The sequence below is a fragment of the Trichoplusia ni genome, chromosome 6 (assembly GCF_003590095.1).
Source record: "Trichoplusia ni isolate ovarian cell line Hi5 chromosome 6, tn1, whole genome shotgun sequence".
Taxonomy (NCBI): Eukaryota; Metazoa; Arthropoda; class Insecta; order Lepidoptera; family Noctuidae; genus Trichoplusia; species Trichoplusia ni.
Window position 1 is genome coordinate 3,070,162 of NC_039483.1, and position 14,930 is coordinate 3,085,091.

At 38.0% G+C, this 14,930-nt stretch overlaps 1 protein-coding gene and 1 pseudogene across 1 annotated transcript; both read left to right on the top strand.

The window, feature by feature from the left end:
* The first annotated feature begins 909 nt into the window (after positions 1-909).
* LOC113495438 lies at positions 910-4,731 on the top strand (annotated as a pseudogene).
* Positions 4,732-8,209: 3,478 nt separating this feature from the next.
* Positions 8,210-13,891, top strand: LOC113495437 (myrosinase 1-like). Its single transcript, XM_026874156.1, has 6 exons — positions 8,210-8,349; positions 9,095-9,213; positions 9,553-10,223; positions 12,051-12,356; positions 12,989-13,233; positions 13,673-13,891. The coding sequence occupies exons 1-6, from the start codon at positions 8,330-8,332 to the stop codon at positions 13,830-13,832; spliced, it is 1,521 nt and encodes a 506-aa protein (XP_026729957.1). The 5' UTR covers positions 8,210-8,329; the 3' UTR covers positions 13,833-13,891.
* The last annotated feature ends 1,039 nt before the right edge of the window (positions 13,892-14,930 follow it).

Genomic DNA, 14,930 nt, shown 5'->3' on the forward strand with positions numbered 1-14,930 from the left:
CTATCAACCTTTGCTCTTATATTTGACAAAATATTTGAACCAATAAAATAAAAAAAGTCGAAATAACGTGTCACCCTTAGCTAAAAATTTCACTAAATCATGCAAATTCAGCATTTTCAATAAGTCTTTGAATTTTGAAAACCCGTATTGTTATTAAATGTACTGAATGTTTTGAGTCCGTATTTTTCTTATCTATTAGGTATGTATGTATAATCAGCTAACGTTTAATATCGAGAAGTTTGCATGGATGTTTGTTTGAATCTAATTTTTTTCAAAAGTTAGAAGGAAAAATAATATAATATAAATAAATGTTAGAAGGATTTATTAAATGATGTAACGGTTTACTCACGCGTATTTATGACTCGCGATATATCGACTCGCTATCCCGCCGCGTCTGCTCATGATTAAGGACTCCGGTTGGGTCCGAAATTAGTCGGGCTAACCCGATAAATACGCGTGAGTAAACCGTTACATCATTTAATAATGAATCATTCTCACGACAGTTACTATCAAAATATAGAAGGATTTATTAAAAAAAAAACCACTCGCGCCCATAATAAATTGAATCCTTGTATCGCGGGGGCTTACAAACATTCAAGTCATTCAGCCCAAGACTCAAAACAAGCAGAACGATGATTTTACTCATGTAATTCACATGTCCGCTTTGTGAGGAAATATTTTCCAAGAAGATTGGCTACATAAGCCATACATATGTATGTCGGGAATCTCAGGAAAAAGTAGCCGCTGGAAAGTATTTCATCATCATCGTTTTCAACAATATCTTTAAAGTTTCAGCAAGCATTATTCCTGCAAGTAAATCCATAGGAAGTATTAGTCTGAATACCTATAATATTCGCCTATCATCACTATCTCGCAAAATTCATCTCACAACAGCAGATCGTACGATAAGTGAAGTGGTAACACTCCGTAGATATATATAGAAACAACTTTATTCAATGGTACGATACACGAAGATGCTGGCAACTGCGGGCATCATGAGGTTATTTATTATCAGGTATGACTATTATTATTGTATTTTATACTGTACGTGGTATTTTATCCACCAGCCTAAAAATGTCCCACAGCTAATCACAGGCTTCTTTCCATATAGGAAAGGCTTCAATTGTCTACCAAGCTAGCTCAATGCGGGCTGCCCCAGTGTGCTAGATATTTGGCTATTTAGGTATTGCAGATTCCAGTATTTGGGATTAAGGTTTCCTTACGATGTTTTTCTCCATCGTTCGTCAATGGCGTTTTAGAATAGTTAAGCAAGTAGATATAAATACGAGACACAATGTCAATGGCAAATCCGTTCGTAGATTTATTATCGTAGAAGAAACGATAATAAATCTGATTCGCTCGCATTTCTTTTCTTTCATACTAAAATCCTAGCGTACTGATTTCTGTTGAACCTACTGAATACTTACATACGCTACAAATTAGACAGAAGTGGTGTACTCCTGAGAATCCAATCCGTGTTGGGACTGTGGTCCTTATTGATCAAGACGACATTCCCCCTTTACGATGGCCTCTTGGCATAGTTCAGGAAGTCTATCCTGGTAGCGATGATGTAGTTAGGGTCGCATTAGTAAAATCCAAAAATCAAAAGATATAATGGTGGAGCGTGTAAATAGCTCCAGGCCAAATGGAGGGATTCGGACTGGTAAGACACGTAAGTTGATGGCGGAGCGGTGCGGTGCGGCAATATATATGAGAAATATCACAATTACGTCAAACTACACGGACTCACCAGTCGCAGGATCACGGCACTCCAGATGTGGAACACTGCACTCCTTGCGGGTCTATCCAAAGGTTATTTTTTACAAAAAGCAGGAACAACGTTTGCAGCGGCACAATCAAGCAGAGACAAGAAAAATTTTGACATCTTGTCATCTTGAATTTTTTTTGTCGATGATTATGATGCAGCGCCAGCTATTGGGTTCTGTCGAAACCCAAACAGCCGCAGGGCCATCATGAAGTGCGGGGCTTTGCCGGCAGATGACGCAATTAAAACACCAAACATACATATTACGCGCAACCACCTACATTAACTACCTAAACTAGGTAGGCTAATTAGTTAATTATTATCATGCACCTTAATTAATATAACTATGGCTGATAATAATAATTGTTAACGGCAATTTATATTATTTGTTATACATGTCATTTTAATCTTGTTTGTAACATCTTGTGATCTAAGACATTTGATGAGTAAAATGCAGAACCTTAGGACTTAGGAGTTATATGTTTTGTTACTTCTTTTTCAGCTTGGTGGTAGCCATCTGCCAAGCCACGACCCTGAAGCATCAGCGGAGGTTTCCTGATGACTTCATCTTCGGTACAGCCACCGCAGCTCATCAGGTCGAAGGAGCTTGGAATGAAGATGGTGAGCTATCCGAAGTCATACATTCATTTCTAGTTAAAGGCCACACGAAAAACTTACAAACAATTATGGACTTTATATTGGTGGTTTTAATGATTATTCTTGAGTGTTATAAAAATAAATTCCTTTTTGCTTTACGCCATGCCAATCAAGAAACAAAAGCCTTCATATATGACTCATAACTGTTTTCTGAGACCTTGAAATGAAAGATAAGTGATGTTGATTATGAGTTTTTAGTAGCTGCATAAATTACTAAAAGATCAGAAAAAAGTGGCAGTAGATGAAGATACGTGCAAGATTCTTGAACACCCCAATTAAATATTTGCAGGAAAAGGCGAAAACATCTGGGACTACGTCACTCACAAAAACCCAGAACTGGTGAAGGATCGTAGTAACGCCGACATCGCTGCTGACTCCTACCACAACTACAAGCGTGATGTCGAGATCATGAGGGAGCTCTCCCTCGACGCCTACCGCTTCTCCATTGCGTGGTCCAGGGTCCTCCCCACCGGCATGAGTAACGACATCAATCCAGCCGGCATCGCGTATTACAACAATTTGATCAATGAAATGCTGAAATACAACATAACTCCTATGGCCACTCTATACCATTGGGATCTCCCCCAAAAACTCCAAGAATTAGGAGGCTTCGCAAACCCTCTCCTTGCCGATTGGTTTGCTGACTACGCCAGAGTTGTATTCGAAAATTTCGGAGACAGGGTTAAACATTTCATCACTTTCAATGAACCAAGAGAAATTTGCCAAGATGGTTATGGCGCGGCCACTAGAGCACCCGTCTTGAATTCTACAGCCTCTGGCACTTACTTATGTGCTAAGCACTTAGTTCTTGCTCATGCTAGAGCGTATCATATGTATGACCAAGAGTTCCGAGCTGCCCAGGGTGGGCAGTGTGGTATCACCATCAGTGTCAACTGGTACGGACCCCATACGGATACGCCAGAAGACCTAATGGCTGCAGAAATCAGAAGACAAGGCCAGGTAAAATGTTTACCTCATGTTTATTAACTCTTAATTAAACGTCATATCCTGGGACTTTTTAATCCGCATAAATCCTTATGAACTGCCGAAGGCGTTGGAGTATATTGAGTGCTACCTTGACTTGAGTGCTAGCTTAAACAATTTGAGTAATTCGGGAATCAAATAAAAAAGCATTGCAAGTTACGAAGATATACTGTAAATTATTACAGCTAATTAAGTAAAGTATCTACCGCTTTGTAGCTTCGGGGCTGTAATGACGCTGATGCTATTATTATTTCATAAAGAAATCATTTTCTTTTTTCCAGTGGGGACTTTACGCTCATCCAATCTTCTCAGCCGAAGGAGGCTTCCCCAAGGAGCTATCAGAAAGAATAGCAAAGAAGAGCGCAGAACAAGGATACACTAAATCCCGTCTGCCCGAGTTTACTGAAGAAGAAAAAGCTTAAGTCAGAGGATCTTCAGATTTCTTTGGTGTTAACCATTATACTGGGTTTCTGACGTCAGCTACTTTAAACAAAGTTGATAACCCAGTCCCGTCGTTTGCTGATGATGTGGACATCGGCAGTGTCGTACCGGAGGAGTGGCCTAAAGGCAATTCGTGGTGGCTAACGGTGTGTTAAGAATGTAGATGTTTTTTTTAGTACGCTATTTAAATCCCTAGTACAAATAACGCCATTAAAATGAGTTTATTTTGAGGTCAGCAATAGGGATGTTTTGAGGTGCACAAATATTTTGGAATCACTTCAATCAGGGCTACGGACAAATTACAATCATCCGAGCATTAAAGCTGAATGATTAGCGTCTTTAGTCATAATCTAGCTCTCATTACAAGTTTACTTATAATTTGCTCGGATAGTAATAAAAAACAATTATGATTTCGTTCCTATGATTAAATACCCGAAAGGTCGCCTGTACCTTCTGGACTCCAGACTAAACTACCAAAGGCTACTTTGTCTGAATGCGCATCGTATTACGAGATAATTTATATAAATACAAGGGTTTTAAATATAAAAACTGTCAAGTCAATTTGATAAAATTTGACATTAAATCGTGGGTATTTCGATTTTTTTAATCTATTAATTTTCAATTTTCGATTCCAGCTATCTCCAAACAGTCTATACAACGCCCTAACCTTACTCAAAGAAAGATACAACAACCCGATCTTCTACATCACGGAGAACGGCTGGTCTGTCTCCCCCGACAGAGACCTCATTGATGACGATAGGATCACGTACTACAGAGCTCTGCTAGAAAGTGCCCTGGACTGTATCGAGGCTGGTGTGAACCTGAAGGGGTATATGGCGTGGAGTTTGATCGACAACTTTGAATGGATGGAAGGTTATACGTAAGTATATAGGTTGAATACATTATTGCCTATATCAGAGAGCTAATACAGGGAAAATAAAATCTGGGTCACTGTCACCGGATACGGCGTAATGAAATTAAATGAAAAGAAATCATTTATTCTGCAAGTAGGATATATCATCTCTTTTGTACGCCTCTTTTTAAGAACGCTGGAGTCTAGATATTATTATAATGGATTGTAAAAAAGGTAATTAATGACAAGCATGCAGCAAGAACGACTAAAGTGTGAAGCCCACACTAGCTTTACAGAAAACCGCTGGTGTGAAGGATTACCTCCGTTTCAGTCAGTTTCAGTTTTGGCAAGTTTACAGCTTAGTCTAAGCTGTACGGTTTAATGAATAATAATATTAGGTGTTAGATCGCTGTAAAACCACACATTGGGTAATTGACGTAAATCCCCATCGTAGGTATAATCTGTAACAGTTTGAAAATAGAGTCCGATTATATTTTCATTTTTATTCCACAGAGAGCGCTTCGGACTATATCACGTTGACTTCGAGGACCCAGCGCGCACGCGCACGCCGAGAAAGTCTGCGTTCGTCTACAAACACATTCTCACAAACCGATACATCGACTATGATTATGAACCCGAGTCTTTGACCATGACTATTGACGAAGGACATTAAATTTAAACAATCAAAAAGGACTTCTTGTAAATAAATATTATGTAAATATGTTCGATTTTGTTTCATTAAAATGAATAAAGTTACATGTTTGTATGCTCTATAACATTTACGTATAAAGTGTGTCGCGGGTTCGATCCCCGCGTAGGACAAGCATTTGTTCTGAGTCTGGGTGTCTTTGTGCAAGGATTAAATTCCTTATTGCGGGAGTCGTTTTTAAAAACAAAAAAAGTAGAAATTATACAGAGGAAATAAAATGAGGTTAAGAAGAGAAATTTCGTTTTAGGCTTTGTAGTGGGCTAACATACATTCACGTATTATATGCGATAATATTAAAATGCGTTGCCACGTACCGGACAAATGCAGGAGACTTTGCACGGTGGTTCAGGTTTAGTCAGTAAATTTTCTGATACTACCCACTGCCTCCACAAAAGCGGTGAATGATGTCCATAAAGATTCGAACGTCTTGTAAAGACCGTAGGTACTGGAAGGTTATAAATATATCTATTTTTCAAATATCTGTGTACCTCTGTACCTGCTTATTCGAGGGACCCGCATCGCTATGCACAGCGGTAAGTATTTGGCTTAACTGTTTCATTATTAGATAATTATGGGGAAGATGGTTGTGTTTACTCAGGCAACTGAACCACTCTTAAGGACTCCCCTGTGAAACAAGGATTAAATTCTTCAGCATGGTTAAAAAAAGGAATGACGAATCTAACTGGTAGGTATATTTGATTTGAGATAATTTAAATTGAGTTCTTGGACGAAAGGAAACCCTCCGGTTGTCTTTCGTTTGCATTTGGTGCTCAAATATATCGACCGTCGGACCCTGACTGCGAAGTATTTCTGCCTAGAACGTGCCTAAAGATATCTGTTATCTCACTTACCACAAAAATTTCTAAACAAGATGAAACTGAAATCTGATGAAAAAAAAAAAACTACAAAAAATAGATTAAAACTCGTCGAGTCATTGGCGGTGAGGCGAATAAACGTGACAAAATAAAAACATTTTTATAAAAGTTAAAGAAGTGAGTTATGGTAAACAACGTTTATGGGGAATATTAAATCACTAACAATGTTCATGATTTACTTATCCCGGAACCGGTTTCACATTAAGCGGGTGTGATTCCAGGAGAGAGTCCAACACACTTTAAACGTCTGCTTCCAAAACTCGAAAGGTAGCCGTCGGCCATTTTTCGCTCAGGTTGCTTCACAAGTGGTGCATAATGAATTGCTATGTATTGCCATGCACCGACCAAGGGACCGAAGGAACAGGAGATGGTAGTTTCGGGTTAAGTCAGAGTATAATTCTGCTCGCTTCCACAAAGAATCGTTGCTTAATCTCGACCTTTATTTAAGTAAGGAATTCTTATCAATCAAAATCAATATCTGTAATAATTTCAGCTTTCTAGTATCACGGTTCATGGAATACAGCCTAGTGGCGGAAAAACAAACAGCAGAGTCTCGGTAATAGGGTTTCGTTTTTACCGTTTGGGTGTGAGCCCTATTAAAAGGTGTGATAAGAGAGTATGCAAGTCATGCATAAGTAAGTCTTCATCTAAAGTATTAGATATCGAACACATTTTTGTTTCGAGTAAACATGCTTGACGTTTGTTGCCAATAGTAATCTTTTCTATTGATAACATGGAACAAAATGCGGTCAAGTGCGAGTTGGACCCGTAAAATAAAGGGTTCAGTAAAACAGGCTAAATAAAAAATAAGATCTACATCAAAAAAATGGTTCAGGATACAAATAGTTGGTTAATCTTGATTCTAATTTAAATTATTTTAAAGTGGCTTTAAAAAAATCATCATCACGCCGTCTTATAATTTCCTCTATCGATGATTTGGATCGCGGAATGTTTAATAAACTGAACTAAAAGTATAAGTTATATTTTGACAAGTGAAGTACAGGATGAACGAATAGAAAACCTTTACCGATATCGCGTCGCTGATTAAGATATATATAAGTGAAATGTTTAAAAACAAAACACTTCCAAACATTTTGTCAGGATCCCCTCATTCTGTTGCGAGATTTTTTTAAGTGTAAGACATTATTTTCATAGGTTGACTGATAATATTGCAAGAACAATTAATTCAATATAATTATGTAGATCGCCGTTTAAATAAGTATCTAGGCTGTTTCCTATTTCTTGAACAACACGGGCGATGCTTACAAAATAGGTGGAATCTAGGCACACACTTTTAGCTCTTCCTACACACACAAAGGAAAACGGAATTTCTCTGCTCTGGGGAAGGCGGAGACGTATGACTTCCAACCATTGAAAATATTACAGCTGAAACCCAAACTAACTTACGCCACGTCAAGGAAACGCTGAGTTTGCTAGTCTGCCAACATTACGGAAAATTAAAGAATAATAATATAATATTTATTTAATTCATGTGTCATTCATTCCCGAAACTGCTTTCAAGGAATGAGATCAAGGTATCTTTGTGTTTGTGTCTTGAATGTTTGTGAAAGCCCCGCGGTACAAGGAATACTAGTTTTTGCGGGAGCCGTTTTTATCTTATTGGAGAAATGTCGTGAAAAAAAATATTGAGTATTAAGTTAGTTTCGCGACATAGGGGGTACCGTGCCAAAAAAAAAACCGAGGAAACGAAATTTGCAAAACAAAAATAGATCACCCATTAATTTTGTACCGAAGAAACGTCACGTCCATTTTTAGTTATTTTTTGTGAATATTAATACTCTCCAATTATAACGATTCATGAAATATAGCCTAGTGATACAGTCATAAATGAATATTCACAAGTAAACCCGCAACTAACACTAGTTAGATATTAACGCACATACAGCATTAGTTACAGAATCCCAGTTGACGGGAGATCTTGATAAGTGAAGTGGTCTGTGACGTGAGCGGCGCTAAGATTTGTGATACCAGCTTTTATATAAACCTCAGAGCGAAGGGTACCAGTTGATGAGACGGCAGACACCATGAAGCTGATACTATTGAGGTATGTAGAACATGTTTATTTGCTATTAACATTTTAATAATGATCCTCTTATTGACTCTCAATAATAAAAGCCAGTCTTACAAATACGCAAAAGAAAATCAAATTTCCATCAAAAATTGGACACCAATCAAATTTATGACCCTGAACACAGCTCCTGCTAATCCTGATGTTTATGTGTACTTTTTTTGTGGTTATGGCGTCAATACAAATTTATAATCTGTCAAAATTTTAACCGTCTTATCTATCAACGTTTATTAGGTACAGCCGCAACGTTTATTAAGGCAGAAAGAACTGCAGTGGAGAATTATAAAACGGTTCTTCTTACTCTATTGTAGGCCTCGGCAATCAAAACAATGATTTTAAAGAAGTCGAATAGAACCAAATTACGCGATAGTAAATAAAAACAAATCAGTGGAAAATTCTTGTTTTGCAACATTACTAATTAGTATTAGATCACGTATACTATGTCAGGTGTCCTTGAATATATATCTTACTCATTACCCCTGTTTGCATTAATTAAGAATCACATAATACGGAATAAACAAGTTACCTCGCGATATTTAACCGATATGATTTAAGTATATCATTTTTTATTGATTAAAAATTCTAAAAAACTTTTTGAAACTATTATAAGTTAAGAACAAACCTAGGACTTAGTCCATTTTTAGATTATGCAGGTGGTCAAGAATATATAAAGTTGTTATTAAGGTAATTTCTTTGTAAAACCTTTTTTGCTTTATCACAGTTTGGTGCTAGCAGTATGCCAGGCCTCCACGGTCAGGCAGCAGCGCAAGTTCCCTGATGACTTCCTGTTCGGTACCGCCACAGCCTCCTACCAGATCGAGGGAGCCTGGAATGAGGATGGTGAGACCATGGTTCCACGATCAGCCTCTGTTGGAAGCTGTTCCACTGCTTCAAATTTAATAGTGTTTTCAATTTTTCTTTGAAATTTATTAGAAATTATAAATTTCTTTTTATTTCAATCTTTGCTTCAAAAATATATTACAAGTTCAAATGTTAAAGTGTGTTTTTCAGAATACCCCACCAAAATGATGGGGTTATTGATCCGTCTATTAGAACATTTAAAAATAATCCCATCATCTCAAATATTGTGTTTTTATAACACAAGGAATAGGAGTTAATTTATTTAGTATTAATCTAAAGGTAAAAACATCATCTAATGTTTCTTTTAACATGTTCAAGGCAAGGGTGAGAATATCTGGGACTACATGACCCACAACAACCCCACCGTCATCAAAGACGTGAGCAACGGTGACATCGCTGCTGACTCCTACCACAACTACAAGCGTGATGTGGAGATCATGAGGGAGCTCTCCCTCGACGCCTACCGCTTCTCTCTCTCCTGGTCCAGGATCCTGCCCACCGGCATGGCCAACGAGGTCAACCCTGCGGGGATCGAGTTCTACAACAACTACATCAACGAAATGCTCAAATACAACATCACTCCCATGATCACTTTGTACCATTGGGATCTTCCCCAAAAACTCCAAGAGCTGGGAGGGTTCGCCAACCCCTACATTTCAGACTGGTACGCAGATTACGCTAGAGTGGTCTTTGAAAATTTTGGAGACAGAGTTAAGCATTTCATCACCTTCAATGAACCTAGAGAAATCTGTTTCCAAGGCTACGGATCTACTACAAAAGCTCCCATACTAAACTCCACTGCTGTTGGTACTTACCTGTGCGCTAAACATTTAGTCATTGCCCACGCTAAGGCCTACTATGTATACGACAATGAGTTCAGACCGACGCAGGGTGGACAATGCGGTATCACCATCAGCGTCAACTGGTTTGCACCCTACACAGACTCCGACGAGGATCACTTTGCCACCGAAATTAAAAGACAATCAGAGGTATGACAAAAAACATTTGCAGATGGTATTCTATTTACCCGACTGCCAAAGAAGGAGGGTAATGTTTTTCGAGTGTATGTAAGTATGTATGTATGTCTTTTCCTTTGTGACCTCCTGTAGCCTAAACGGCTTGATGGATTTTGATGTATGAGGTATCGTTAGATTTGTCTTGATTACGGGAGTATCATAGGATACATTTTATCCTAAAAGTCCCACAGGATAAAGACATAATAATATTTTTTCTAAATTTCCCTTTAAAAAAAATATGTATGCGGTATCATTAGATTCATTTCAATCACGGGAGTAATTAATATAGGATACGTTTTTTCTCAAAATTCCCACGGGAACATGTTAATTCTGCGTCAACGCAAAGCAACTCATGCGTTAGCAAGCAAAAAGATAGGGCGTGGCCTGGCATGCGGCGCGCGGCGCGGTGCGGAGGGGGATATGCTCGAGTATACAGCCCGAATGCGGGCACACGCATAAGGGCACACGTCGTTGACGGTCGTCTCTAAATAGCGATTTTTTCGATACTGCCCGCCCGTAATCTAAAGCCAAATGTCGTCGAAATAATTTAAAATGGTACTTACATATACATAGTCTTCTACATCTACAACATTTTCGTTAAATAAAAACAGCTAAAAAGTTATAAATAAAAAAATTATTATTAAAAAAACAAAATACCCGACTGCACACTAAAAAAAGAGTAAAACAAGCCCCACAATAATATTGATCAATCAAATGCTAAAAACTAATTATGTAATACCGTTTAAACAATACCTATATTAAAATACACTACAATATGTGTTCTTAATCGATAGTTAAATAAACAGAAACTTATTTTGAATACAAATTTACTGAATATAATTTATAAATGTTGATGGAAAGCATCGCAGACGGGGACCACCTTGACCGCCACCAACGAAAATTCTGCTAAATGGTGCACAACCGAAATGACTATAAATAAGCCTCTGTTGGTCCCCGCCTGCGATGCTTTCTATCAACATTTATAAATTATATTCAGTAAATTTGTATTCAAAATAAGTTTCTGTTTATTTAACTATCGATTAAGAACACATATTGTAGTGTATTTTAATATAGGTATTGTTTAAACGGTATTACATAATTAGTTTTTAGCATTTGATTGATCAATATTATTGTGGGGCTTGTTTTACTCTTTTTTTAGTGTGCAGTCGGGTATTTTGTTTTTTTAATAATATTTTTTTTATTTTACTCCCATTTTAAAGAGAGACGGGATATCTCTAAGACCTATAGTATTGCTAGATTTCCATGGTAGGAGGTTTTCAATGCCGGATTAAACCAGCGCGGTGCCAGCAATTTAGCCTTTTGTTTGCTTTAACTTCTCAACGTGTCTTGTTAGTTTTGCTATGCTGCCAACTTATGTGTAGTGCAGTGTAAGTAGTACAAACAATGACATTTGCGGGCAGGGCTCAATTGCAAAAATGGGCTTCTACTTTTTACTCTTTTGGTACGTGGTTTTTTGGGAACTTGCAGGCAGGCATTCATTAATTACTATGACATTTAACTGTTACTTACTACAACTAATTAAATAAAGTATCCACTACTCATAAAATAGGGGTTTAGCCTTAAAACGCCACGCTGGCTAGTACGTCTTGGCGAGGTATATAAAGGTCTCGGGTCGAGTCTGGGTGAGGCTAGCACAGGACCGTAGAAATTGGCACGAAAAAGGCCAGCAGTGGGAGGATAAAGGTTGTGGATGATGATGATGATGATCCACTACTCATTGCTTAAGGGCAGCAGTAACTACCATGTCAACGATGTTTTAATGTTATTTTTAACTTCCAGTGGGGACTTTACGCTCATCCAATCTTCTCATCTGAAGGAGGTTTCCCAAAGGAGTTTTCACAGAGAATCGCCGAGAAGAGCGCACAACAAGGTTACGCTAAATCCCGTCTGCCAGAGTTCACTGCTGAAGAGAAGGCTTTAGTCCAAGGATCCTCTGACTTCTTTGGTGTTAACCATTACACTGGATACCTGATCTCTGCTACGCAAAACAAAGTAGAGAACCCCGTGCCTTCCATGCCTGATGATGTGGACGCTGGTACTATAGTACCAGAAGAGTGGCCAAAGAGTGCATCTACTTGGTTAACAGTACGTTTGCTTCTTAACATAGCATTGGTTGTAAGGACAGTCGTAAAAGAAAGATATTCTAATATGGCAGTCATGACATTTTATCCATTACTAGCTGTTGCCCGCGACTTCGTTCCCGTGGGTAGAAGAAGATATAAGTAATGATTTATACCCGTCCTGTTTTTTTCACATTTTCAATTGTATATTCGCTCCTATTAGTCGCAGCGTAATGGTTTATAGCCTAAAGCCTTCCTCGATAAATGGTCTGTTCAACACAAAAACATTTTTCAATTTGGACCAGTTGTTCCTGAGATTAGCGCGTTCAAACAAACAAACAAACAAACTCTTCAGCTTTATATATTAGTATAGAGTATAGATTATTTTAGATCTGGAATGATTTTGCAAAATCTTGAATTATCTAGCAATACCTAAGTGTCACTATCCAAACATTCTCAAAAAAACTGTCAAATAATGATGATTATTTTATTCGTTGATTTGTACTTTATATATCTGACAAGAAAATTTATCTTAAAAATAAACGATGGAAAAATATTCGAAAATCAAGGCTAATAGCAAGGTCTAAATATAAACTACAACTACAAGCAAAAATAGCTTTTGTGGTCTGTAACTTAAGCTTTCTTTTTCTTTTCTAGCTTGCTCCGAATAGCATCCTCAATGCCCTAACCGACTTAAAAGAACGATACAACAACCCGATATTCTACATCACAGAAAATGGCTGGTCTACTCCTCCGGAAACCGGTCTTGATGACGATATGAGGGGTACCTACTACAGAACAGCGTTAGAAAGCGTGCTTGACACTTTGGACGCTGGAGTCAACCTCAAGGGGTATATGGCTTGGAGTTTGATCGACAATTTCGAATGGATGCAGGGTTACGCGTAAGTAAAACATCAAAGTAGTAGCAGTAGAAAGTAAGATAGCAATAGCAATCTTGTTTAAGTTACTACAAGTCCAAGGACATCCTCAAAGCGTTGTTATATGATGTACCCCCAATATTCAAACTGAAGCTCGCCTAGTTCTGGGAGGAAATAAGCTCACTTGAGGTCTTTCTGAATATTTTAAATCTAGGGTATAAAGAGCCTTAAACTTAAACTAAATTAAAACCTTATTGCTAGCATGTATTAAAACAGTTTTATCCCAAAACTGTTTTAATACATGCTAGCGCACAGATCTATTTTTCGTTTAAAGTTTAGGAATATACATACATACGACAAGATATGAAAAATAAACTTAAGGAAAAAATGATATATCAAGCTCCTTCCCCTTTTAATTATAGCGATTTTAAGTAAATTATCTACAATATCTTTTTCTTTTCAGAGAGCGTTTCGGCCTGTACAGCGTTGATTTCGAAGATCCCGCCAGAACTCGCACCCCTAGAAAGTCTGCGTTCATTTACAAACACATCGTGAGCAATCGTTTCATCGACCACACTTACGAACCTGAATCTATGACCATGACAATCGATGAGGGACATTAAGATTCAAGTGTCAGAAACGATTTTATCAAATTAATGGAAATTATAAAGGCTGATCATATTCTGCTTTGTTTTAGTTACCCCCTATTCCCTTTTCCTCTGCTTCACAATACACTTGGAGTTATTCGTATTTTTATTAACAACTCCCAGTTCACCCTGTTCACTTTCCTACCCGGAATCCAACCCTCGAAATATTTCATTCAAATTGTGCATATTAGTACAGGATTTAAAAGATGACTAGTTACAAAATGCCACAATATTCGGTCAAACAATATATGCAGACATTTTTTTGAATGATGATAAGGGGTGTCGTGTTGCCCAGGTAACTGGGTTAAGGAGGTCAGATAGGCAGTCGCTCCTTGTAAAACACTGACCGTACTCAGCTGAAACCGGTTGGACCGGTAGCCGCCCCCAACATAGTTGGGAAAAGGATGGGCCGATGATGATGATGATGAATAATGTTTAGTATGATGCCACCTTTTAGCCAGAGTAAAAAGGCAGTGACATGTCTGTAAGTCACTGCCTTTTGAGGACAAAGAGACATGACGAAGCCTTAGAAATTCAGTTTTTTGCCATTTGATTGAATTTGAAAATTGACAACAACGTTGGTTTATCTAAGTTAGGGTACGTTAGCTACTTAGCATTTTAATAAAAAGTTAAGACACATGTGGCATAGCTTTCTAATATAAAAGGATTTATGACCACCCTTTAATTTGAACATTTACTTCATAAATTAAAATTCTAGTTATATTCTAAAATTCACCAATTCAAAAGTGAAAAACGCAGAAAGTGCCCACTATTAACTTTATTATTTAATACGCAGCAAGGGCTTCCGAAGCGTGACTCGAATGTTCTTTTTTATCCTTATATAATTATAAGGATTCCATCCTTATAATTATATTAGCGTCCCTCATTAGAAGCAGCGGGCACTGACAGACTCTTACTGAGTAAACCTGAAGCGCCCGTGCAACGCCTCCTAAGTCTTATGAGGCTTTGAAGACGTGTTTCTCGTACTTGTAGTATACGATTGCAGTTGACGATTCCCGACGGAAAATCAAAAATAGGACGGGCCGGTGCGCAGCCACAAGGATGGTGACTGGG